At 37.0% G+C, this 27,927-nt stretch overlaps 1 protein-coding gene, 1 non-coding gene and 3 pseudogenes across 2 annotated transcripts; all 5 read left to right on the top strand.

The window, feature by feature from the left end:
* The first annotated feature begins 8,231 nt into the window (after positions 1-8,231).
* Positions 8,232-8,370, top strand: LOC132168325 (small nucleolar RNA Z247). Its single transcript, XR_009438841.2, has one exon. It is a non-coding gene; the product is annotated as a small nucleolar RNA Z247 (small nucleolar RNA).
* Positions 8,371-13,067: 4,697 nt separating this feature from the next.
* Positions 13,068-13,550, top strand: LOC132174693 (major strawberry allergen Fra a 1-2 pseudogene; annotated as a pseudogene).
* A 5,936-nt stretch (positions 13,551-19,486) lies between these two features.
* On the top strand, positions 19,487-19,969 carry LOC132168215 (major allergen Pru ar 1 pseudogene; annotated as a pseudogene).
* Positions 19,970-21,863: 1,894 nt separating this feature from the next.
* LOC132184150 (major allergen Pru ar 1 pseudogene) lies at positions 21,864-22,965 on the top strand (annotated as a pseudogene).
* Positions 22,966-24,848: 1,883 nt separating this feature from the next.
* LOC132167465 (pathogenesis-related protein STH-21) lies at positions 24,849-25,995 on the top strand. Its single transcript, XM_059578454.2, has 2 exons — positions 24,849-25,148; positions 25,432-25,995. The coding sequence occupies exons 1-2, from the start codon at positions 24,965-24,967 to the stop codon at positions 25,728-25,730; spliced, it is 483 nt and encodes a 160-aa protein (XP_059434437.2). The 5' UTR covers positions 24,849-24,964; the 3' UTR covers positions 25,731-25,995.
* The last annotated feature ends 1,932 nt before the right edge of the window (positions 25,996-27,927 follow it).

Below are 27,927 nucleotides of genomic sequence, written 5' to 3'. Positions count from 1 at the left end.
ATAATCAAATTTATTAGGATTTTTGGAAAATTCAGAGGCACGATGATGACTAGTAGAGATAGGAAATTTGGATTGGGAAAATCTTTCTTCAATTTGTAAATCAGAAGGAGTAGGTGTTGTGCAAAAATATACCTAAATTAATAGGTAAATAATTGTACGTTTTACCTGCAAGTGCACAAGGTCAATAGAGTAGTATATGGTGCAAGTACAGAATCATTCCCACGAGGATTGCTGAATTTATATTTAAAAATAAATTCCTTAAGCAAAAGTAAACTAAGATTGATTATTGATGAGATGATAATAAAGGGTAGGGCTTTAATATCCACAACTAATTATGCTCAATTAATATAACAATATGTCAATGCTTTGATCAAGTTATGCATATTTAATGTTTGCCAACCTAAGGGTTAAACTCTAACGCCTTAAGCTATTGACTTCCCTAAGCAACGAATTAGCCACTTGGTCCATGCTCTAATTCTTTTCTTTCCTAAAGGATTTAGCATATCTATACTAAGTTGTTCTTTAGAAAAGCATATGTTCTATGAAAATCGACAAACACACAAGGCCTAGGACATGGATACATACTCCTAGTTCCCTACGTTGATTAACCCAATAATTGCGGTGTAGATTCTTTTGTTACTTAAGTTAAACCCAGGACTCGGTCATCTAAATTGATCTAACTAACAAGTCCATACCACATGCACATGTTGATCAGGCATACACATATGAGGAATTCATGCAAGCAGGTATTAATCAAGTTAAATAGCACAACATGATCATCACAAGGCGCCAATATTGAAATATTAATTTAACATAACTAGGGCTTCAATCTAGCCCTACTAAATAAGTTAGCTACACATAGAGTTGATATTAAACATCTTCATAAAAGAAAAGAAAAGAAAAGGAAGAATAAACCCGAGACTTGACTTGAGAGCTCCTATTCTTCTCCCTTCTCTCCAAGCCTACCTATTCTAAAGGCTTAGGAGTCTATTTATAGGCTTTAGAAGTCCTTGGAAAAGTAGTAAACCCTAGGGTTTTCGCAGGGTTTCAGTCCTATTACAATTTGGAGTTTGAAAAACCCTAATATGGAAATAGGGACATTGCACCCGCCACTTGGAATGCCTCTTGCGCATGGGTGCGCTCGATCGCAGCCCGTGTGCGCTCGATCGCACGTCTGCGATCAATGCCTCTTTTGCCTGCGCTCGATCGCTCCTGGCCTGGCTCGTGTAGCATCTCCTCTGGTATTACGCTCGATCGTAGGTACCTTACGATTGATCGCAGTACCAGGGAGCTCCAATTTTCCCATATTCGCTTTTTGAGCCTAAATCGCCCAGTTTTACTTCACTTTCTTTCAAAAGCCTGTAAAAACATCAAAAACACAAAAAAGAAGTAAAATGACCTAATTAACCAAGACCAAAGGATTAAAACAAGTAAGATAAGGGCTGAAAACATGAATATTTTGGCTCTTATCAGTAGGTTTTGGATAAAAAAATTTTGTAAGATTGAAAGATCTGGATCCGTCAAAGATCCTTTGGAGTTTTGGCTCCAGGTCAATCTTGCCAAAGTTTTCTTCAGGAATTTTAACATCAGAATCAGTAGAATCATGAGAAATTTCAGAATCAGAAGAGGAAACTTTTTTAATAGCAAAATTCTGTCTGTCCAGAAGTACTGGTACGAGTAGTTTTTAACTCAGTCAATTCAAAAAGTAATTGGTTTACTTTCTCAAGGTTCATTTGAGAAGTAGTTTTCAAACCAGAAGATTTCTTTAAATCAAGAAGAGAAATCAGAGGTTTTTCAATCTTAGAAGGAGTGGAAGAAATTTTTAAATCAGTAGAGGGAGAGGGAATTTTCTCTTCAATACGGTCTAATTGTTGTCTTATAATATGAAGAGATTGAGTAACAAAATTATTTTGCTCGATAATTTTCCTATCGTTATCAATAGGATCCTTACCATGGGTTTTGAAAGGGGAACATTTAACCATAACTTTATTACAATCAAGAAGAGTATTTTCAAGAGGAGGATGAGAAGATCTGATAACATATTTATCTTCTTTAACAAAATTCTTTTTGACAACATTCAAAACATTATCGACAGGGAAATGTTTTTGAAGATAATCAAAAAATAAAATATGTTTTTGGGACTCAATCATCATCTCAGTCCATTTGACTTTAATGAGATTTTGTTCCTTTTTCAGAATATTTGGCACGGTAAGCATGCCGTAAATCACAATTTTCTTTTGAGTTAAAATCTTGGTACAAAGCTGGCCAATCAATAACAGAAAAGAAATCTTTAATGGGAGCAGTAATAACATTACACTGATGAGAAGGATTAGTGGTAAGAGGAGCATTAAAATCAGAAGCAGAAGGAGAAATAGATCCAACTTCATCATCCGTTGCGGGATGATTTCTAGTAGAGTAATAAGCAGAGGAAACTTGGGAATCGGTAGAAATTCCTTTAAGTTTCAAATCAGGGTTAATCGTAGGATAAAGAGGAGGAGAATTAAGAGACTCATCCACATCCTTATCACGACGTTGCAGTCCTTCTGTGATTGTGGAACCAGCAAAAGAATTCCTTCGTTCGTTAACCAAAAGAGGTCTTTCAATTCTACTTGAAAGTCCTAAATCAGAAAAATTGATTTTAACAGATCCATCCATGTATTGTTGGATGTAGTCAAGATTAGAGGCATCATTCACTACTCAAGAAGGTTTTGTAACATTTTCCAAAAGCCATTCGTTGGGGAGGTCAATCTCATCCCATCGAATCATTTTCGGAGTTTTAATATTAGCATTCTGAGTAGAACTTTGAATTAACAAAGTAGATTCACCTGGATTCTTGATCACAGCTTGTGGATCTAGATTTGTTTTCATCAATTTATAATAAATACGGTAGATGATAGCAAGAGGTCTACTACCTTCTTCCATATTAACCAGAAGTAAGAATATTCAAAGTTAAAGCTTTAAGAATATGAATATCATTTAAAGCAAGAGAAATATTATTAGGGAAAACATCAAAATGAAAAGGACCATTAAACAGAGAAGACTGAATCATACCAAGAATGCTGGTACGGAAATCAACAAATCTAGCATCACGCAAACATAACAAAACAGAAGCATTGATACCAAGTCAAGTCAAAGGCTTGACTGCAACTTGAACAGAACCAATATGCAAAAATTTGTAACCTTTAGCAAGAGAATCATTAATAAATTTTTTATTAAACAAGGTAATAGTTTGATTATTACCTAAACTAGCAAATGTTTGTTCAACAGTTTTAACATAATATTTAGTTTTAAAAGAAGATTTTAACCAAGAAGTAGTGTAAACATCTTTAGCAGAAAGCTTGGGGATATTCCATTTATCAAATTTAAAATCATTATCACCTTCAACAGAAAATTGTTCAAAATTAACCACGTCAGGTGGTAAACTAGAATTAGATCTCCTCATTTTGATACACAAACTACACACAATATCACTCACTAGGCATCGGCTTACAAAATCTCATCCTAAGTACTTACTCACAAGGCAAACTTCCTAAGCATGTCCTTCCTAGACGCAAAACTATCCACACATACCCTTGGCCTAACCCATAGTTTCTTCTCCACGCCTTAACACGCCAACCTAGGCTTTTAACGGGACTTATAGGTACCTGGCAAACTGTAGTGACAGGGTGGTGGACTACCGCTTAACAACTAGGAGCTCTACATAGAGAAAGGTCAATAGGGAGTAAACACATAGAAAGGTCAACAGCAAGACAAGACACAGGGAGGTCAAGAGAGAGCATGGTGTACATCAAGGCAGCAAAGAGACCGCAACTCTTATGGCTCTGATACCAACAATGGAGGGGGAGATGATGATTGAGTCCCAAAAACATATTTTATTTTTTGATTATCTTCAAAAACATTTCCCTGTCGATAATGTTTTGAATGTTGTCAAAAAGAATTTTGTTAAAGAAGATAAATCTGTTATCAGATCTTCTCATCCTCCTCTTGAAAATACTCTTCTTGATTGTAATAAAGTTATGGTTAAATGTTCCCCTTTCAAAACCCATGGTAAAGATCCTATTGATAACGATAGCAAAATTATCGAGCAAAATAATTTTGTTACTCAATCTCTTCATATTATAAGAGTTGTGGTCTCTTTGCTGCCTTGATGTACACCTTGCTCTCTCTTGACCTCCCTGTGTCTCGTCTTGCTGTTGACCTTTCTATGTGTTTACTCCCTGTTCACCTTTCTCTATGTAGAGCTCCTAGTTGTTAAACGGTAATCCACCACCCCGCCAATACAGTTTGCCAGGTACCTATAAGTCCCGTTGAAAGCCTAGGTTGGCGTGTTAGGGTGCGGAGAAGAAACTGTGTGTTAGGCCAAGGGTATGTGTGGATAGTTTTGCTTCTAGGAAGGACATGGTTAGGAAGTTTGCCTTGTGAGTGAGTACCTAGGATGAGATTATGTAAGCTGATGCCCAGTGAGTGATTTTGTGTGTAGTCTGTATATCAAAATGTGGAGATCTAATTCTTCTGTTAGCTCTAATTCTAGTTTACCACCTGACGTGGTTAATTTTGAACAATTTTCTGTTGAAGGTGATAATGATTTTAAATTTGATAAATGGAATATCCCCAAGCTTTCTGCTAAAGATGTTTACACTACTTCTTGGTTAAAATCTTCTTTTAAAACTGAATATTCTGTTAAAACTGTTGAACAAACATTTGCTATTTCAGGTAATAATCAAACTATTACCTTGTTTAATAAAAAATTTATTAATGATTCTCTTGCTAAAGGTTACAAATTTTTGCATATTGGTTCTGTTCAAGTTGCAGTCAAGCCTTTGACTCGACTTGGTATCAATGCTTCTGTTTTGTTATGTTTGCGTGATGCTAGATTTGTTGATTTCCGTACCAGCATTCTTGGTATGATTCAGTCTTCTCTGTTTAATGGTCCTATTCATTTTGATGTTTTCTCTAATATTTATCTTGCTTTAAATGATATTCATATTCTTAAAGCTTTAACTTTGAATATTCTTACTTCTGGTTATAATATGGAAGAAGGTAGTAGACCTCTTGCTATCATCTACCGTATTTATTATAAATTGATGAAAACAAATCTAGATCCATAAGCTATGATCAAGAATCCAGGTGAATCTATTTTGTTAATTCAAAGTTCTACTCAAAATGCTAATATTAAAACTCCGAAAATGATTCGATGGGATGAGATTGACCTCCCCAACGAATGGCTTTTGGAAAATGTTACAAAACCTTCTCGAGTAGTGAATGATGCCTCTAATCTTGATTACATCCAACAATACATGGATGGATCTGTTAAAATCAATTTTTCTGATTTAGGACTTTCAAGCATAATTGAAAGACCTCTTTTGGTTAACGAACGAAGGAATTCTTTTGCTGGTTCCACAACCACAGAAGGACTCCGACGTCGTGAGTTTCTTAATTCTCCTCTATAAATATATATATATTGTTACACAAAAACCTTACGTGACTACACATATATATGTACATGTGTGGTGCTATTCAATTATCCTACAAGTCTTACATATATACAATCTTTACGTGATGCATAAAATCTAATCACAAAAATTATTGCACATAAATATACTGACCTACATATATAAAATTATGTCCAAGTCATTTTGCATAAATATATATATGCACAGCCCTTAAAAACTCCTATCTTGAAATAACAAAATTGTTTGATTGATTATAATACTGAACCCGGAAAATTTACTAAAGCCAACACCCAATAACTAACGCTCATTTAATTAGTATTTCACAGAATTCCTAAAACAAATACCCATATAGAAATCCTAAACAAAAACCCAAGAAATATAAAAATCAAACCTCAAAACTCCATAATTTCCACTAGAGTTCCCAAGATCCAACAACCAATTTGAAATATAAAACCCAATAATAATATAGAAAATTGACATAAGTATCTATATATTCAACCCATACGAAGCAAGAAATATAAACATTCTCAAGGTGGCAGAATAATTAACAGATAAAAAGAGTAGAATTTTCTTACTTAGAGAAACTGCTGCTGAGGTAAGGGAATTTTTTAGGTAAATTTATGAGTACGTGAGGAATAAAAATGAAGGCTTCTGGCTATTTATACAATAAGCTAAGAAGAGAAGAATGAGTACTCGTGTATTCTAGAATTATAAAGCATTTTGTTATATATATAACAAAATTCTTTATAATTCTATTTTAAATCTGTAAAATTTATAAGATGTCACAGTTATACCAAAACAAGATCAAAAGAGCCTTTGAATCGTGTGGAGAATGTACTGACCTCCTACTTCTCTAGATTAGGCCAAAACTTGGATTTGATACCATGTTAAAATAACTAGGGAATATAGAGATGAATTGAATACTATATTTCTGTGTGCATTGAACTGTATACAAAAGGGGTCTATTTATAGTTGAATAAGGTCAGATAAAATAGGAAATACAATCACAAAATTAATGGACAATATTACAGAATTATATATATATATATATATATATATATATATATATATATATATATATATATATATATATATATATATATATATATATAAATCAGCAATTATGGTGAATATCAAAATATATTCTGAATATATTCTAACAAAATAAATAAATAAACAAAGTTGAAATGGGTCCCCCCCTGCACCCCCAGCCACCCCCTAGCCGCCATGAGGGTGGCTTGCAGTCATCGGCCACCATTTGGGTTTTACAATTCTTTTTTTCTTTTTTTTCTTTTTTTTCTTTTTTTTTTTAATTTCCTTGGTTTTAAATATATGAGGGGTATTATAGGAAAGCTAACAGAAAAGTGGTCATGTGCTTTTCCATCAAAACAAACTATTGACTTTAACAATAGAGCTTAATTACAATAAAATTGTAGTTTAGTGTATCTAAGTGTTACACATGTCAGTTCATAGGGTTAAATAAAAAATGAATATTAGTTCAAGAGGTCAACATTATGTATCCCAAAATAAAAACTTTTATGCTATAAAAAATTGATTGTACATGCAAATATTAATAATTAAGTAATGCTATTTAGTAGACTGATATACTAATAACATGCAAATATGCGTAATGTTTCCTTATTAACAATCGAATCCGATAAAGAGTCGCTCGTTAAGACAAAGTGTCAGACCCTAAGGGATGAAGGCCACCCTCATGTCAAAAAGGTCGAACATGCTTCCGAGGATCCTCTACAAAATGTTAAGGATCTTTCGTACAGCTTGACGACATTGGATTTGCCGAATACGACCCTTCTATGTTAATTGAAGCAGTCAAGGTCAAGGAATATTAAGACATTAGAAGATATTGTGCCACAATCCTCTCCTACACTCAAGATCACATCTGTCAAGGAGGACTCAACAAGGAAATATCCAGCTCAAGTTATTGCGCCAGAAGCTTCTAAACATCATACAAGGAAACACACAGCTGGAGATTCATGCCAAGAGTCAAATACACCTTCATAAGGAAAACATTAAAAGACAAAACGCTCCAGCAATTAACATGATGCTCCTGTAATAAATTAGATTGTCAATCAATAGAAATTTCCTTGTAAAAGTCACTCTCGTGGCTTGTATATAATGTACCACATCCATTGGTTTTAAATCAACAAAGTGAGAAGATTATCTCCAAGAGAATTGTTTGTCATTATATGGTAACAAAGCCCTTCTAGGACTCACGTCATTTTTTTTTTCCGATCCTCAAAATGTCTTCCTCCACCAATTCCATCAACGTCACTCTCTCTGTCACCCTTTCCCCTGCCTCTTTGTTTAACAACCTTCCTCATCGTGTCACTGCTCAACTTACTCGTGAAAATTATATCACGTGGCAATGGCAAATGGTCACTTTCCTCAAAGCCCAAAATGTCTATGGTTTTGTCGAAGGCACCATCCCTCCACTCACACAAACAATTCCTAATCCAACCCCATCTACGGATTCCCTTGATACAATTGCCAACCCTGAATTTCTCACTTGGCTCCAGCAAGATCAAATGGTCCTAAGTACCATCTTATCCACCCTCACTGAGAGTATTATCTCTCAAGTCATTGGTTATTCCACCTCAAGTGAAGTCTGGCATGCTCTTGAACGCATGTACTCTTCCCATTCACGAGCTTGGATCATGCAAGTTCACTATCAACTTGCTACACTCAAGAAAGGAGGCTCCTCCATTTCTTTTTCAGAAATTCAAGACTCTTGCTGATACTCTATCTTCTGCTGGCCAGCCACTCAATGATTTTGAGATGGTTTCATTTTTACTTGTTGGTTTGGACAGTGAGTTTGATTCGTTTGTAACCTCTCTTACCACCCGTGTGGACCCCATGTCCATTGAAGACTTATATGCGCACCTGTTGACTCATGAAATGCGCCTAGAACACAACTCCAGTGCTGTTGAATCTGTGTTTCCCTCAGCAAACGTGGCTACAGCGCGTCCTTTGACCCATAAAAATAAGGGTGCATACGGTGGGCCATCCCCACCCTTTCGCTAGCATTCCACTCACAGATCCCATGGCTTCCGTGGGAGAGGCCGTGGCAGAGGGCCATCACACACATCAACTAGTCCGAATTCTTGACCAGTCTGCCAAGTTTGCAACAAACCTAGCCATACTGCCCTCAATTGTTACCATAGGTTTGATTATTCTTTTCAAAAGGATAACTCACCCAACATGCAGGCTTTTTCTACAGCATCTTCTCAGAACAACAATGATATCAACTGGTATCCAGACACCGGGGCTACCAACCATGTCACATCAGAGCATGAAAATCTCAACCTTTATTCTGATAGCTACACCGGCACAGATCAACTATATGTAGGCAATGGGCAAGGTCTGATTATAAGCAACACTGATTCTTCCAAATTAATCTATCCTAATGCTTCATTTTTATTGACCAATCTTCTTCATGTCCCACAGATTAAAAAGAACCTTTTGTCAGTTTCTCAGTTCACTCATGATAATAATGTATATTTTGAATTTCACCCCTCGTTCTTTTGTGTTAAGGATTCACTCACGGGCAACACTCAGATTCGCGGCCAAAATAAAGATGGACTCTAAACGTTCCCCTCATGTCCTCCTCCGCCTCAATTAGCCTTCTTGGTTGAATGTGCCTCCATGGACCACTGGCATTGTCGTCTAGGTCATCCCTCCCCCCGTATTGTTAGTCAAGTTGTTTGTGCTCATCACCTTGCAATTATCAAGAATAAAGTCTCTGGTCTATGTTCTGCATGTCAAATGGGCAAAAGCCTTGAACTACCATTTCATCTTTCTCCATCTATTTCAAATTATCCCTTGGATTTAATCTTTACCGATGTATGGGAACCTTCCCCTTATTATTCTAATGATGGCAATCGGTATTATGTGTGTTTTATTGATGATTACAGTAAATTTGTGTGGTTATTTCCTATTGCTGCAAAATCTGTTGTTACTTCTATATTCTTACAGTTCCAAACACATGTGGAAAAAAAAATTAAAACGTAAAATCAAAGCCATTCAATCAGACTGGGGTGGTGAATTTCAAGCTCTCAATCCCATTTTATCGCGCCAAGGGATCTCTCATAGGATCTTTTGTCCTCACACTCATCAACAACAAGGTTCTATGGAAAGAAAACACAAACACCTTGTCGAAACGGGTCTCTCCTTACTCGCAGCCGCTTCCATGCCACTCAAATTATGGGATGACGCCTTCCTCACTGCAGCCTTTTTAATTAATCGTCTCCCTTCCTCGGTTACCCACAATAAATCACCATTTGAATTACTATTCCGCAAGGCTCCTGACTATAATTTCTTAAAGGTTTTTGGGTGTGCATGTTGGCCTCATTTGGGCCCTTACAACCAACACAAACTTGCCTTCCGATCTCAACTTTGTGTTTTTCTCGGGTATAGTTTTCAACATAAGGGCTACAGGTGTCTCCATATTCCATCAGGCCGCACTTATGTGTCCCGTAATGTTATTTTTGATGAAAATTCTTTTCCTTTTCATACTAACTCTGTGATTGCAGCTTCTCCTAAGTCTCATTTTGTGCCATTACCTTCCAACCTCACGGTACTACCAACTCCCTGCTCATCAAATTCAGAACCTGCTGCATCACCTACTGCCCATGTGCCTCCCTGCTCACCAAATTCAGAACCTACTGCATCACCTACTGCCTATGTGCCTCCCTGCTCATCAAATTCAGAACCTGCTGCCTCACCTGCTGCCCATGTGCTGCCGGTTCCCCATGTACCTACTACTGCACCTAGTTCCACTACTATGCCAGGTGCTACTCATTCCATGCAAACAAGGTCCAAGAATCAAATCCATAAGCCACGTACATTCACAGATGGGGGCATTCCCTATCCCCCACCAAAGGCACTTCTCACCAAGATTGATGCTTTCTATGAGGAACCTACCTCATTCACAATTGCACACAAATCCCTACACTGGAGGGAAGCCATGACATCTGAATTTAATGCTCTCCTTCAAAATGGGACATGGACACTTGTTCCCCGAGAGCCCCACATGAATCTTGTTGGGTGTAAATGGATCTATAAAATCAAGCGAAAATCTAATGGCACCATCGATCGCTACAAAGCTCGACTAGTCGCCAAAGGCTTTCACCAACAACCTGGGATTGATTATGATGATACTTTCAGTCCAGTGGTTAAACCCACAACCATTCGGACTGTCCTTTCTATAGTTGTCTCATCCAATTGGTATATTAAACAATTGGATGTAACAAATGCTTTTCTCCATGGATTTTTGCAGGAAGATGTATGCATGGTTCAACCACATGGCTTTGTTCATCCCACTCTTCCCGATCACGTTTGTCACCTCAAAAAATCCCTCTATGGTCTTAAACAGGCTCCGCGAGCATGGTTCTCACGCCTTAGCTCTCGCCTACAGGAACTTGGTTTTGTGGGTTCACGGGCAGATACTTCGTTATTTCTTTTTGGTACCGGCGCTACCACTATTTTCATCCTCATCTGCGTGGATGATATAATCATTACTGGTCCAAATGCAAAACTCATAGCCCGTCTTATTGCTAAGCTCCAAGGTGATTTCCCAATCAAGGATCTGGCCACTCTTAATTACTTCTTAGGTGTGGAAGTAACCCCTGATGCACATGGACTTTTTCTCTCCCAACGAAGGTACATTTTGGACCTCCTCAAGAAATCTAATATGCTATATGCTAAGACAGTGACATCCCCTATGTCTTCTTCCGAGACCTTGTCCCGCTTTGATGGCGAAGCATTTGAAGATCCCTCGTTATATCAGAGTATTGTTGGTTCCTTACAATATCTCTCACTCACTCGCCCAGACATCTCTTTTGCCATCAATAAAGTTTGTCAATTTCTCCAACGGCCAACAATCCCACACTGGACTGCTGTAAAGCGAATATTGAGGTATTTGAAACATACTTTGTTCTATGGGCTTCTCATTTGCAAAAACTCAGTCTCACAATTACATGCTTACTCGGATGCCAATTGGGCTGGCTGCCCCGATGATCGCCGTTCTACTGGTGGCTATTGCATTTTTCTTGGGAGTAATCTTATATCTTGGAGCTCTCGTAAACAAGCCACTATCTCACGCTCAAGCACCGAAGCCGAATACCGCTCACTTGCCAATACAACGGCTAAAATTCAGTGGCTCCAATCCCTTCTCAAAGAACTTGGTATATTCCTATCTGCACCTCCCATCCTATGGTGTGATAATCTTGGTGCAACCTACCTAACAGCCAATCCCATGTTTCACGCCCGTACCAAACATATCGAAATAGATTTTCATTTCGTTCGTGATAAGGTTGCTGCAAAATCCTTGATGATCCGGTTTATTTCTACAAAAGATCAAAAAACTGATATCTTTACCAAACCTTTGGTCTCTACACGCTTTGATGTTCTCCGTAGCAATCTCAGCATCATTGAAATTCCGCTTCAATTGTGGGGGCATATTAAGACATTAGAAGATATTGTGCCTCAATCCTCTCCTACACTCAAGATCACATCTGTCAAGGAGGACTCAACAAGGAAATTTTACATTGAATTCAGGAAATAATAGTGAGAGTTTCTTTTTGTAAAAACTTAATTTTTTCAATATATTTCACACTCAATTTTCCGATCGTAGATTTTTTTTGTCTTTGTTTTCCTATGTCTTAAAATTAGTTTCATTTACTTTTACATAAGTGAAGGATGGTTTTAAAAAAAAATCTATTTGACAAAACCTTTCCTAATATTTGTGGATTTCATTGGAACTGAGAAAAATATAGAAAAAAGAGTTCTTTTTTATTATATTAGTATTTTTCATTTCTTTACATTTTTTTTTTTTTTTTGTCCTTAATTTCTATTCTAATTTATGTATTATTTTTCATTCAAATTTTATTAATTTTATTTAATACAAGTTACAAATTTTCTTTTGTAAATTTAATTGACTTTTGTTGTTCATTTTTGTTTTTGGGTGTTCCAATATTCTTGCCGCTATTTTTTATCTCTTTCTTTTTTAAAAGGAAAATTAAACTACCAACATTCTTTTGTTTACAAAATTAGTAAACATAATTGTAATCATATATCAACATGCTCAATTATTTTAGAACACTTCTTTATTTTTGTCCGTGGTATCATTGTTGGAATATAATGAACTTTCAGGAGTTGAACTTTCTCCTCACAAACAATTTTTTTGAGATGTGGTATCATTGTTGGAATATAATAATTAATCAATCATTTTCTATAATTGATTAATCTAGGTTTTTATTTTGAATTTTTTTTTTTTTTTCCTTTATATTTCATCTTAAACTACATATATGGGAACAAATATTTAACACGTATCAATTTATAAGAACTAAAATTTATGAATTTTTAAATTTATTGGATATGTGGGTTTATGCTATTAAGTAAAACTATGGTTTAAAATGATATTATGAACGTTTGTCATATTTGGTAGCTAATTTGCTAATTAAGAGAAGAAAATAAAATTTGTTGTTGACAATCTTTTAAAGACTTTTTGACTTAATTATAGAATTAAAAAAAAAAAAAATCCGGCGCGTAGCGCGGGCTCTAAGCTAGTTTCATTAATCCTCAAGAAAGGATATCATGGGCGTAATCACATACACAGACGAGTACACCTTCACTATCCCACCAGCTAGATTGTTCAAAGCCTTGGTCATTGATGCTCACATCCTCATCCCAAAACTCCTCCCATAGGCTGTTAAGAGCATTGATATCATTCAAGGCGATGGAGGGGCTGGAAGCATCAGGCAAATCACTTTTGCCGAAGGTAGTCAATTTAGTACTGTGAAGAATCGAATTGATGAGCTAAATGAAAAGACTTATTCCTACAAGTACACGGTGATTGAAGGTGATGCCTTGGCTGACAAGCTTGAATTGATTATTCATGAGGTCCAATTTGAGGCAACAACAGAAGGTGAGAGTAAAAATAAGATGACAACCAAGTACCATACAAAGGGTGACGTAGTGATCAAGGAAGAGGAAATCAAGGCTGGCAAGGAAAAGGTGCTTGGTATGTACAAAGTTGTGGAAGGCTAGCTCCTCCAAAACCCTAATGTTTATGCTTAATTAGCAGCATTTCTTCTGAATTAATGCTCATCTCCAATCGGTCTCTTTTTTTTTCTTTTTTTTTTCTACTGCTTAAATGTTGTGGCTTTTGCTTTTTTGTCTCTGTATAATTTGGTGTGGATAATAAGTGTCAATCACTAGTAAATAGTGATTGTGGATTCGTTGTACTCATGTACTGCTTCTTCCAGTGAAGACACATAAATAAACATGATTGATGTTGTTGTTTCAAGATATATATATATATATATATATATATAAAGCATTCCTACATAAAGTGAATGATGAATTCCTTTTTTATTTTTCATTGTTTAAATCAGTTTGTGTCCTCTCATGGGGCCAATTTGTTAATGTCCATCCACACAAGACACACTCCATGCTCTAATATGATGGACTGGAAACAAATCCTAAAAATCTGCATTAATTTTGCATTCATTGGAGTATATGCATATTGCATATGATATACCTTTCAAAATGGGGCTTTAATTTATGGCACCAGAGGAATAAAGCCCTACAGAGTGGGCAAGGCCTGAGTAGGGTCATAAGGAACAAAAATGATCTGAGCTTATTCACCTCATATTCTCATGATAGAAAGGCCAACCAACCTATCACTTTTTAAAGCTTCCCAGCCTCACTCCCCTTAGAGGGAGAACAAATATCTGGATTAATATATTAAAAGGCCAAGACCAATTCCGCAACAAATTTGCAAACCCAACTATCATGAATAGTAGATACAATAATAAATCACAGATTCACAATAGCAAACACTAATTAATCCAACGGATTTTTGCTTCAGTGCTATAAAAAAATAAATAAATAAATAAATAAAATTAAAATTTAAAAAAAAAATTAACATTCCTAGTAAATAACGTGTAACATAGTAAAATAACGTGTTACATTTTGATTTTTAAGTAAGAAAAAATAATTAGAGACCAAAAAAAAAATGAAGCACGGTATTTTTGTTTAATTAGAGAGAGAAAGTGCTGGAGATATGGAGAGGACAGTCCAGGATAGGGTTGGGCCTGAGCTCAACTGAGAGCTGGTCTGGGGAAATTCTAAAGCCCCATATTTTTAGACGTCGGCCCATGTCAATATTTTTTAGTCGGTGGTTAACCGTTAAAGCACAAGAAAATTTAAATTCCTAGGTAGAATTCCAATTCGAATGGAAGTTGGGATTAGATGGTGAAGGCGGTGGGATATTGGTTATAAAAGAAAAGACCCTTGGAATGATGCCCATATCAGAAAAAAAAAACTTTTTTGCTCCAAATCAGACGTTTTCTTTTTTGGTCGCAAATAGCAATGGCTCCTCCTCCTCCGCGTCCAATCTTCGTTCGTCAAGTTTGGCAAGACAACCTTCTCGAGGAATTTTCCGAAATCGCAAGAGCTCTCTCCCATCATCATTTAGCCGCCTTCGACTCTGAGTTTCCCGGCGAAGTCTTCCCTTCTACCAGCCGCCACTACTCCGATAGGTCTCCCGCTGAGAATTACCTGCACATGAATTGCAACGTGGATGCCACTAAGATCATCCTTCTTGCTATGTCTGGGAGTTTAATTTCAAAGGTTTCGACAAGGAAAGCGATCTTCACAATTCGGAGTCCATCCAATTACTGGAGCGGCAGGGGATCGACTTGAATAAGAACCGAGAAAAGGGTATCGAATCTAAGGAGTTTGTGAGGCTAATCTTCAACTCTGGCCTCTTGTGGAATTCCAAAATCACTTGGATCACCTTCCAAGGCGCATATGATTTTGGCTACTTAATCAAAATCTTGATTGGGCGAGAACTGCCGTCTGATCTCATGGAGTTTATTCGTTTGGTGTTATACTTGGTACAGGGTGTATGATATCAAACACATGATCAAGTCGTGTGAAGGGCTGTATGGGGGTTTGGAGAAGGTAGCCAACACTCTTGGGGTTAACCGTGTTGCGGGGAAAAGTCATCAGGCGGGTTCTGATAGTTTGCTCATCTTGCACACAATTATAAAACTAAAGGACCTTTACTTCTGCGGTCAGGTTTGGATGAATTGTCGGTTGACTTTATACAGTCTAGAAATCCCATCTTCACGTTGGGAGTTTGGATGCACCAAAAATTTACGGCTTCCAATTTCTAACCGGATGCAATCAGCAATGGCAAGTTACAATATTCAGTTTTAGGTTTCCTTTCTTAGACAATGTATAAGATTCTTCACAACTATTGTAAATCTGATTTTTCTTTTGTTGAAATGGAAACAAGTTTTAGTATTGAGTGGGTATCACAGATATTGCTTACATATTTATTATTCAAACATATCAATGCTTTGGCAGTAATTTGAGCTCTATACCGCCTGTGAAAGATTGCTATAAGAGCTACAGCCAAAACCCAGAGTCTTATTTTGCTCTGTATCTCTTAAACTGCTCTGTATGTTGGTAGACTATGATTGTAAATTGAAATATGGTTGTTGCATATTTTGCTTATTCTCTTAAACTACGATTTACCTGAACTTTGTTTGGTTGGTCAATTGTAAGTGAGAGAAGGCAGTTGGTTGAGGCATTGTTTGTGCTTACTTGACTTATGAGTTAAGTGAAAAACAAGAATAACACTGGCTGCATACTTATTTTATCTATTACTGGGAAGTTTATGATTTCTTGTCTGTTTGTAAGTCTGCTTCTGATTACTCCCTTCAAACCCAAAAAGTCTTCTCCCGTGCCTTCTCTTTTGATTCTTTGAAGGAGACTTTAGAAACTAGTTTTAAGAGGAATGCATTAGAATTTGGACTTGGTCATTGAATTGTGATTGATAGTTAATTTGGGAATAACTATTTTAAAACTCAATTAAGAATATCCAAACAACTTATGCTTTATGTAAAAACTCCAACTCGGATAATTAGAATTTGCTGTTTGTAGGCTTCCTCCACTCCCTTCACCTTTGAAACTATCCAAGAAGAGGTTTTTATCACTTTCATAAGAGTAATTGAAGGAAAAGTCTGGGAGATTAAGTTTGTTAAGTTGCTGAAAGTGTATTGTCTGCCATCCCTCTATTTTGGAAGAAGTGCATCTTGTGTTGGCATTGATTTTAATTGCTTGTGTTTGCCTAATTATGGGGACCCAAATCAATGCTGACGATTATGATCCCAGAATGAGGTTTTTGCTTTAGATTTTAGGTTCTGATATCAAAGCTTCCAAGTTAACAAGCATACATTGATGATATCCTTTCTTTGGTTCACTTATCTGATTATTTTTTCTGCCTTATTTTACTTTTCTTTTGTTTGGTATTGCAGACCAGAGATGGGTGTAGGATGGTTGAAGGGGGGGGCTTATGCATATTGAGGCTGTGACTAAAGGAGAATGAAAGCAATATTTTAGGCAAAGTAATTGATCTGCAACCATTGTGCTTCTTGGTCCACCTTAGATCTGTCAATTCATCAGCACAGCATTCTTGTGGTAGCATGACAATAGGAATTGTTTTATGCAAGATTGAAAGATGAGCTGATATTTGGATTCCTGGGGAAACTGAACCTATCTCTAAGAAGGACAGTTTTACTGGGGTGAAACCTGACGGTTTGAATGTAGCTAAAGTTATTACTGAGGTAGCTCAGAAGTCTTGGAGTGAAGTTAGGTCTTCAAGGAGAACTCCTACTACAAAGGCTATTGCAAAAGATAGTAACAACCATTGGACTAATTCCTTTCACTTATTAGCTCGAGCTGATAGTAAGTATGAATTGGGAGAAGTGAGAAGGTCAGGAGCTGCTATTACTTCTCTTCAACAAGATATTGATAAGGCTTTAAATCTGGATAGCTCTACTTTTCCGACATCTTTGGATAAGGGAAAGAGTAAAATGGGGGAAGTGGAGGAGGTGTTGATGAGAGGGTTTTACCCAACATTATGAATCTTCTCACTTGGAATGTGAGGGGTTTAAATCACCCTTCCAAACAAAAGGAGGTTAAAAACATGATTAAACTTCATAAGATTGGTTTAGTTTACTTAATTGAGACTAGAGTAAAGGAAGCGAAAGCTGATTTGATCAAAAACGCAATTGTTCCAGATTGGGCCTTTGTTGTTAACTATGAGAAGCATGTCCTAGGCAGAATTTGGATTTTGTTGGAATAAATCTGAGTTTGATGTTACTGTCCTTGATAAAAGTGATCAAAGTATTAATTGTGTCATTCATTATTCTAAGGATAACCTTCGTTGGTATCATTCTTTTGTATGTGGTGCTGACAAAGGTTTAGATAGAATGAATCTTTGGCATAATTTGGCAGCTATGAAGCTAAAAATTGCTGATAATCCTTGGATGCTTTGTGGTGATTATAATGTTGTTAAAACTGTGGCTGAGAAGTGGGGTTCAAATAAACTCAATTCTTATGAAGTTGAGTTTGGGGCTTGTTTCCAGAACCTTGAGGTGTTTGATCTTAATTTTAGTGACTGTTTTTTTACTTGGAATAACAAGAGTGAAGAGCCCCGTTTTGTGGCCAGAAAGCTTGATAGAGTAATGGTAAATGAACATTGGATGTGCTATCTTGGTCAAACTGTTGCGGAATTTCTTAGTGGGGGTATTTCAAATCATTCTCCTGCTATCATTTCAGTAGGAATCTTGCAGAGTTTTGGCCCAAAGCCTTTTTAAGTTTTATAACTATTGGATGGAGCATAAGGATTTTCTGCATTGGGTTATGGAAGGTTGGAGTAATCATGTTGATGGGGTCCCAATGTATAAACTGTGTATGAAACTTCGTTCTGTAAAAGCAGTCTTGAAAGGACAGAATTTGGCATGTTTTGGTGATCTAACACAGAGGGTTATTCAGGCTCGTGAAAATCTTGATTTAGCTCAAAAAGCAGCCATTGTTTCTTTTTGGAGTGCTGATTGTATGCTCAAAGAAAGAGAGTGCCTCCATGCTTATGTTACTATTACAAAGGCGGAAGAGGCTTTCTTAAAGCAAAAGCCTCGAAATCAATGGCTGCAACTGAGTGATCAGAATAATAGCTATTTTCATCGTCTTCTTAAAGTCAGAAATGCCAGAAATTCCATTTACTCACTTGTGGGATGAAAACGGTAATAAGGTAGATGATGTGGTACAAATTAAGTGAGTGGCTCAAGATTTTTATAAAATACTCCTAGGAGCTACCCAGATGCATTTTGATGAGTCGGTCAGCTCGTTTCTGGTTCTCTTCCTGCTGAGAAGGTTGCTATGCTGGAAAAGAAGTTACAGCTGAGGAAATCAAGAGTACTCTTTTTAACATGAAAGCAAATAAGGCTCCTGGGCCTGATGGGTTTTCTTCTGATTTTTTTAAGGCTTCTTGGTCAATTTTTGGTGAGGAGGTAGTTGCTGCTATTAAAGGGTTTTTTGATCTGGTAGTAGGAGGCAGTTCCTCAACAGGAAATGGGTGTTTATAGCAGCTGAATGCATATATTCATCTGTACAAAGAAAAAGGAAAGTAATGTATAAGTATCTCTCTTTTTTCTCCTAAAATTAAGTTTATTGAGCTTCTGCCAATTAGTGCCAAAATAAATCTTGGAAATTTGCTACGGATTTGCTTGTAGCTTCCATAAGCTGTTCTTGCAAAGATTCGGTTTTGAGTTTTTGTCATCTTATCCCTCCCAAGTAGAGGCCAGCCAAGCCCGAGTTTGTTTTTAGTGGATTTATTAATTGATCTTAGAGTGATGGTGCAGATGGAAACCTCTTCCAAAATCAAAAGACAGTCTAAACACGCCATTGAGATACATACTCTTGTATTAACATAGCCAACTAACCTCAAGAATGACGCCCTATTCAAATTGTTATTAATCAAATGCACAATAGGACAGCCCTGAGAACCAAATCGAAACAAGTTAATTAAGGAACAACAACCTATAAAAACCACTTTCCCTTCCATTTTCACAGCTCAAGTTGAAGAAATTCTAGATTCCAAGCCATTTCCTTCAAAATTAGTGCCTAGCTAGTTTCATTAATCCTCAAGAAAGGATATCATGGGCGTAATCACTTACACAGACGAGTACACCTCCCCTATTCCACCAGCCAGATTGTTCAAAGCCTTGGTCATTGATGCTCACATCCTCATCCCAAAACTCCTCCCACAGGCTGTTAAGAGCATTGAAATCATTCAAGGAGATGGAGGGGCTGGAAGCATTAGGCAGATCACTTTCGCCGAAGGTAGCCAATTTAGTACCGTCAAGAACCGAATTGATGAGCTAAATGAAAAGACTTATTCCTACAAGTACACTGTGATCGAAGGTGATGCCTTGGCTGACAAGGTTGAATTGATTGTTCATGAGGTTAAATTTGAGGCAACGGCAGAACGTGGGAGTAAAAATAAGATGACAACCAAGTACCATACCAAAGGTGACGTAGTGATCAAGGAAGAGGAAATCAAGGCTGGGAAGGAAAAGGTGTTGGGTATGTACAAAGTTGTAGAAGGCTACCTCCTCCAAAACCCTGATGCCTATGCTTAATTAATGCTGATCTCCAATCAGTCTCTTTGTCTACTGTTTAATGTTGTGGCTTTTGTCTTTGTCTTTGAATAATCGCCTTAATGTGGTGTGATAATAAGTCTCAATCACTAGTGAATAGTGATGGTGGACAACATCAACATGGCTGCTGTTATTGTTTCATATATGCTATATATGTATATATATAAAGCATTTCTTCATTATGAGAATGATGAATTCCCCGTCTACTTCTTCTATTCTAGTTTGTATCGTCTCATGGGTGCCACTTTGTTATGACCCATCGACGCGGCACATATATAAATGCCCGAATTCTTTGCTCTAAACCAGTTATAATTAATCTTTCTTTTCTTTTCTTCTTCTATTTTATTTCACAAAAATAGAACTTAAAGATCCTTGTAATTACTTCTTTAATCTATGTATTTGGCGATGTGGGTATTGCGCACCTAAAATATGCGAATTCCGTCTATCTGCGCAAAACCAGCAGGATGGAAATACTCTGTTTCTCTCTTTCACCTGGGATCCAAGTTGAAGTACTCTTGAAGTGAGACTTTCCCCACTATTGGCATTAACTTTTGTAGAGAGCAAAGACATAAGTAGATTTTTTTACATTAACTTTTGTAGAAAGCAAAGACATAAGTAGATTTTTTTACATTAACTTTTGTAGAAAGCAAAAGCATAAGTAGATTTTTTTACAAAAAAATCTACTTTAATTTAAACTAGGGTAGCAATTTGTGTTCACATGTCGGGATCGAGTCGTATCGAGCTATGTATACAAAAAAATCTACTTTAATTTAAACTAGGATGGCAATTTGTGTTCGCATGTCAAGATTAAGTCGTATCGAGGTATGTATATAAGACTATATAGTTCAATCCTAATCTAACTCATTTAATTAAGGGTTAAACACTCTTTTACCCCTAGGGTTTAAACACTTTATTTTTTTTCCCCTTAGGGTTTTATTTTATAATAGGAGATACATATGGTTTTCATAAAGACGGAGATGGTACCTCCATTAAAATTTCGTCTAAAACTTAATGAAACGCCACTTCAGCACCAATCAAAAATCGCCACATGTCATATAATTAATTTTAAAAAAAAATTGAAAAGATTAAAAAATTATATTTTTTCAAAATAAAAAATAAAAATTGGCCATTTAGGGGTGGCCGAAACCACCTCCAATGGGTTTGGGGTGGTTTCGACCACCCCTTTTGGCCATGGGGGTGGCCGAGCCACCCCCATCTAGCTAGTTTGGGGGTGGCTCGCCACCCCCACAGCCGGATGGGAGCCCAAAGGGGTGGCCGAAACCACCCACTTTGGGGGTAGCTCGCCACCCCCATGACCGGATGGGGGTGGCCAAGGAGCCCAAAGGGAGTGGCCAGCCACCCCCCAACTAGCCAAGGGGGTGTCTACGGCCACCCCCAAATTTTTTTTTTTTTTTTTAATATAATTTAAAAAAAAATAATTAATTAATTATATGACATGTGGTGATTTTTGATTCGTGCTGATGTGGCGTTCCGTTAAGTTTTGGACGAAATTTTAACGGAGGTACTATCTCCGTCTTTATAAAAACCACAGGTATTTAATGTGATAAAAATGAAACCCTAAGAAGGGAAAAAATAAAGTGTTTAAACCCTAGGGGGCAAAAGAGTATTTAATCATTTAATTAAATGGGTCAAACCCTAACATTCTAATTTTGTATTAGGTTCGTATTGGATTTGCTAGTCATGTCAAAAATTGTCTGCAATTATATCGCTTGTTGAGTTCAAGTAGTATTAAAGCATATGTGTAAGACTGTATAAGTTAACTCTAACCCGACCCATTTAATTAAATAGGTCAGACTCCTGAACTCTACCCATTTAGTATCGTGTTGGGTAAGGGTTCGTATCGAGTTCATGGGTCATGTCAAAAATTGCTGGCTATAATCTAGATCCACTAGCAGGCAAATAATCTTTCCTACTAAAACGCAATTCAATCTCAAAGCATGGACATTCTGTGTGACTACTAGTGGCCCTGGAGATTTTCTTAGAAATTAAGAATTCTGCAATCCCCTGTTGAATTGGTCAATATCCAAAGACTTTGAACGGAGAGTACTAATGATACTAAAATTCATACCAAAGCCAACTTTAACTAAATTTCTGCGTAACGACAAATTTAAGGTCTTTCTATTCCTCTCCCAAAACTATTCCCACATAGATCTAATTCATTTCATCTCCTCCTTTTCATAACATTTCTCTAGATTACTCAGGCCTTTGCAACTCAGGTGACTCCGGACAGGATGTTCAAGGCCTTGATCCTTGACTCTCACAACATCTGCCCCAAGCTCATTTTTTCATCAATAAAAAGCATAGAATTTGTTGAAGGCAATGGAGAGGTTGGAAGCATCAAACAGATCAATTTCACTCAAGGATAGGCTATAGCAACTCTAGCTAGCGTATTATGTATACTTAGTGCCTTAGTTCAGACAAAATATATGAAGCATAACCTCAAGGGGGTTGGCTTGTCTCTTAAGTCACTTAGTCCTGGTGTTTCATGAAGCATTAGGTTTAAGGTTCGACCCCCTTGAGTGCAAACAATTAGTTGGAACTACGCTCATGGGCAAAAGCTCCAGCTTCACTAACCCGTGTGGAGAGGGACGCTTTGCACAGTGTATTTCCATTAATCGAAATAATGGGAAGGCGAAGGCGACGCATTAATGGAGAAGCTTGAATATATTAGCTATGAGCTGAAGTTTGAGGGATATGGTAGAGGAGGAAGTGTTTGTAAGATGAGCAGTGAATACAAAGCAAAGAAAGGAATAGAGACCAAAGAAGAGGATATTAAGCTTGGAAAGGACAGAGCCATAGGGATGTATGAAGTTGTGGAGGCCTACCTCTTGGCTCACCCTCATGCCTATTTATACTTGAAAAAGTCGTGTAATCATTTCCAGGATTGTGTTTTGTGTAATAATTCTAAGAGACTGCATTTCTTTGTTTCTTTTAAGAAAAGCTTTTTTGTTCAATGAGATGCTGCAAAAGATAACCAAAAGCGGGTTAGCCGTGTCTCTGGATTCTACTTTTGTGGTTCTGTAAACTCATGGCACATATCTTAGCCGATAATTAACCCCCTTAAGCATACACCTTTTTTGGTTTTAATGTCCTTCAAAAGGTGACAATATTATACCCCTCATAGTATCTAACCGCGCTAAAATGATCATCCGTGAACTTTTTCCATCTTTTTGGACAAAAATCCTTGGTGTCGAATTTTACTTTTAAAGGGGCAAACTCTCAAAAATGCTCTTGAAATTAAAAACAAAATATAAAAAAAATGGCAGTCAAGCCACCTCCTTGGCCATATGGGGGTGGCCAAACCACTCCCGAACCCATTTGGAGTGGTTTCGACCATCCCTATTTGTCTACACTCCCAATGGTCATGGAGTTGGTTTCGGCTACTTCATCCTAGCCCAAGGTGGTGGCTAGACCATCCCCAAATTTTTTTTCTTTGTTTTTTTTATTTATTTTTGTATTTAACCTTTTTTAAAAAGGGTTTTTTTTTTTTTCACTTTAACCCCAATAGGCATTTTTTGGAGTTCATCTCTTAAAAAGTCACGAGTGACACATGTGGGTTTTTGTCCAAAGAAACGGAAAAAGTTGATAGACAGTCGTTTTTGCCGCAATAACATACTTTGTGGGAGGACCGTTTATTACTTTTTTAAACATTGAACTTCAAAACGAAAAAGAATGTACTTCTAAAAGTAAAGTGTATTTTCTCAAAAATAAAAATAAAAAATAAATAAATAAATAAATAAAAACCCGAAATACTCATCACTATCCTAAACATTATTTTCCAAATTTCATCCCCTGATTTCATATTATATCATTGGAGTTCATTCATTCCATAAGTCCTTGGTATGGGTGAAATTTGGAAAATGACAATTGGGAAATGAGACATAAATATATAAAGGGAAAAGAAAACAAAAGAAATGTACAAATTAACTGAGACTAAGTACCATATGCACCTGGGGTGGCCCGCGTAGGGCCACGCCCCCCTAACACAAAGAAAAAAAAAAAATTATAGGGTAAAAAAAAATTTTAGTCTATTGGCCCATACTCATTAAATTTTTTTTGCCCTTAGCCCTTACCCATACCAAACTCTTCCTCCGTCCCTGCTTTTAGTGAAACCATAATATAGCATGTTGAGACACCACTTAACTCAAAATTTTAATCTTAAGAGTTTGAGCACAACGAAGCTTATATTCATCACTCACGCTTATGACATCTTTTCAATGTGGAATTCAAATCTTTCTACGCTCACATGTGTATACTCAACAAGCATGCTCTATATACATCAAGTTTGTAAAATATTATCATTGTTAGATAAAATATTTGTATTTCTATCTGTTTTAGGCAATTGGACAGTGGTTTTCATTTGAAACCCTAAGGTTGACAATCAGGGACGGAGGCAAAGTTTGGTATAGATATGGACCAAGGGCCAAACAATTTAGTGGATAGGGGTCAATAGGCTAAAAATAATAATTTTACCTTGTAAATTTTTTTTTTAACTTAACATTTTTTTTTTCCTTGAGTTAGGGGGGCCATGGCCTACACCAGCAGCCCCAGCTCCATCAACGACTAAATGACTCATCACTCCTCAGATATGATCAATTTCTCAATCTCCCTAACAATGGCAATTAATAAGCCCATGATTCTTGGTCATGATTACTTGGCAAAATCAATTTGGTTTGAGCATCCAGGAATTATTTGATGCATGCGCCGCCCATGTGTAATAGCGTATGCATTAAAAAAAGGTGTTCTTTGAGTTGAATTTTGAACATTTAAACAAAAGTAGTCCAAGAGCCACAAAAGTTGAAGCCCTTTGAACTTTGAAGTTTCCCAGTTCTTTGGCTGCGCGCACATCTAACTTCTCATTTTTCTTAATGAGGTTGTCACAAAGCCTACGCCATCTGCTCAATCTATATATATAGCCAAAGTGATTTCCAAGTTCTCACTACAATCTACTAAGCCATGGGGGTCACCAACTTTACACAAGAGTTCACATCCCCAATTGCCTCATCAAGAATGTTCAAGGCATTGATCTTAGACTCTTCCAACCTCATCCCAAAGCTCTTACCACAATTCATCAAAAACGTTGAATTAATCCAAGGAGATGGAGGCGCCGGAAGCATTGAACAAATCAACTTCACTGAAGGTTAGCAATCTAACATAAGCTAGCTAAGCAAACTTGTTTTAATCATGCGATGGTTTTTTTTTTTTTTTTGGGATAACGGGGTGTCCGGGAAGATCCCCGGAACACCGTGCAAAGCACCCCTCCCACACGGATTGGGTAAAACTTGGGCTTTCGCCCGCAGATGCTTCATGAGGCACCCGGGCCAATTAACTTACGGCTCGAACCAACTCCTTATGGTTAACCATGCCATTGTTTTTCATACAATAACTTTAATTGATCATGTTTTGTTTGGTTCATCATTTAGGTAGCCACTTCAAATATGTGAAGCACAGAATTGATGAGCTTGATAAGGGCAATTTGGTGTGCAAGTACACTATGATTGAAGGGGACCCCTTGGGTGACAAGTTTGAATCTATTGGTTATGAGGTCAAGTTTGAAGCCGCCAGTGATGGGGGATGCATCTGCAAGATGACAAGCAAATACAATACCAAAGGCGATTTTGAAATCAAAGAAGAAGATGTTAAGGAGGGCAAGGAGAGTACTATTGGGGTCTACAAAGTTGTGGAAGCCTACCTCTCAGAGAACCCTCAACTCTACGCTTAGTTTCCTAAGCTTTTTACATTCTATACCTGATACTAGTTCTTCGTTTGATCTTTAATTTTATTATGTTTTTTGGATGAGTGAAATTTTTTATAGCAACACAAAGATTAAAAAATCCCTCTAGCAGCAGATCCCCCTAGAACACAAGTTGCTAATTAAGCAACTTACAGACAAATCTCAATCTTCTGAGATTAAGGTCATGTTAATCTTCTATGTATGGTTTCAATTTTATCGGATGTCCCGAAGTGTTAGGAAATATATCTTATTTCTCAGAACTGACTCAAAAATTAAGAAGAACGCAAAAACAAACAATCACAAAAACATAGAGATTTACGTAGTTTACCACTAAAAGCTACGTCCACAGAATTACAGCAAAGTTTCACTATTTTCAAGAGAGATAATACTAGAGGTGTCAACCATACATCCCCTCACTCCATGGACTAAGCCTCTAAAAAAATCTCATTTAAATCGTAGGGCTTCCAACGTCAAACCGGATCAAATATAAAACCAAACTCCACATAGCCTAACATGAAGGAGGTACATCCGTTATTGAGTAATATGAACAAAACTTATGGTTTCCTAGCTATAAACAGCCAAAGAAATTCCTTTTTCATATGATCAATCTATGCAATATCTACAAGGGGATGCATGTTAATTTTCTTTCATATGGTTTCCTAGCTATAGACTTTAATTACTATATGCCCCGTTCATTTTGATGACATAAAAAAGGTGTATATATATATATTAAGAGTTCTGTAGTTAACAGTAGGTTGAAACTCCTTCTGATGTCATTGATACTTTACAAAGTGGCACCTGGCAAGCACAAGAGAATGATGTAGAAACTCTTTCTCCGAATCAAAAATAAAATTCTTCCATTGTTCTTAAGTTGGAGATTAAAAATTGATCAAAATATCACAATTTTGTCTCACTTGCAATAGAACATTGGCATCACATTTTTCATATATTCTTGCCAAGGGAACCCATATGAGAGTAATAAATATGTATATCCGAGCAGGCCCATTTTGGTTACTCATAAACTCATACATAACCAGAAGGTACCACTCAACAGTATTCATCATCCCCAAATTCCCTTCCTTTTTGCATGTAACATCATCGGATGGTAACCTGTCTTCCAATGACTCGAACTCTATTGTAAATAAGTCAAATATTCCCGTAACGTACCATCAAGGGATAAGAGTTTAAGCATGTGTTAAGATAAGAGTTCGACTCTCAAAATGGGAGTCTTCAATCCTATTAATATTAGCCGTCTTAGCTCCTATTGATATTCTGATGGAGCTGGGTCAAGCTATAGCTCAGTTGAACTTGCGATTCTCATTTACAGCTTCCAATAAATAACTGCTACTATGATCACGCCCAGATAAAATAGACACAATTAATCTCGGTGCTTGCTTTCATTTTCAGTGTTTTTTTCTTGGAGATGCCTTTGCGACCATTACAAAACAATGGTGGCAATTCAACTCATGCATAGCCAGCCTGTATATTCCCCCATAATCGAAGTCCAGCAAAACTAATGAAAGCAGGTCAGTTTTCTTTACTCTTTTGAGAATGGACCATCCTCTCAATAAAGCACACTAGCTCGTCCCACACCCACCATAGATTTGCCGCCTCAATCATACAGCTCTATCCTTCCATTTTGGTCAATTGAGAAAAATGAAGACCACTAGACCAGAATCCCAACTCTACGTCGTCGGTCCAGTCTATGAACTTCTTTTGTCTCTTTGAGATATAAAGAGGGTTAGGCTGATCACCAATGAGAAGGCTTGATAACGTAATTGTCCTGGAAAGGGCAATATTCCTTCCCAACACCACAAGAAATTATCGCTGAAATTGGTGACATTTATACAACATTAATTAGGCCAAAAAAAGCCAAAAGCACACAGGCAAAAAAGTTAAGAATATTTCTCAACTTTGATTAAACTAGTTGAAAAATCCAATTGCTCAAGCCAGTTTGGTGTGAATCTAAAGTGCGAGCAGTATCAAACAGTAACCAGCTTTAGTCAGCCGAGCTCAAAAGCTCCACACCCCCACATCCCCACTGAAAATCTTCTATAGTTTAAATATATTCTTGTAGACTATAGCTAATAGCCTTCAGTCATTGAGGTTCTAGAAAATTCCACCCACTAATGACTACTAATCTGTGTGAAGAATTAATGGACAAGAATTTTCAGAAATTCTCTAC

This window comes from Corylus avellana, chromosome 2, assembly GCF_965113065.1.
Source record: "Corylus avellana chromosome 2, dhCorAvel1.hap1.2, whole genome shotgun sequence".
NCBI classification, from domain to species: domain Eukaryota; kingdom Viridiplantae; phylum Streptophyta; class Magnoliopsida; order Fagales; family Betulaceae; genus Corylus; species Corylus avellana.
The sequence above is the reverse complement of the archived record's forward strand: the minus strand, read 5'-3'. Positions and strand labels throughout refer to the sequence as shown.

Excerpts from the sequence above, each read along its gene's own strand:
- LOC132167465 (XM_059578454.2), top strand. The coding sequence starts at position 24,965 with ATGGGGGTCACCAACTTTACACAAGAGTTCACATCCCCAATTGCCTCA. Across the intron at positions 25,149-25,431 it reads ACAAATCAACTTCACTGAAG|GTAGCCACTTCAAATATGTG; the intron begins GTTAGCAATCTA and ends TTCATCATTTAG.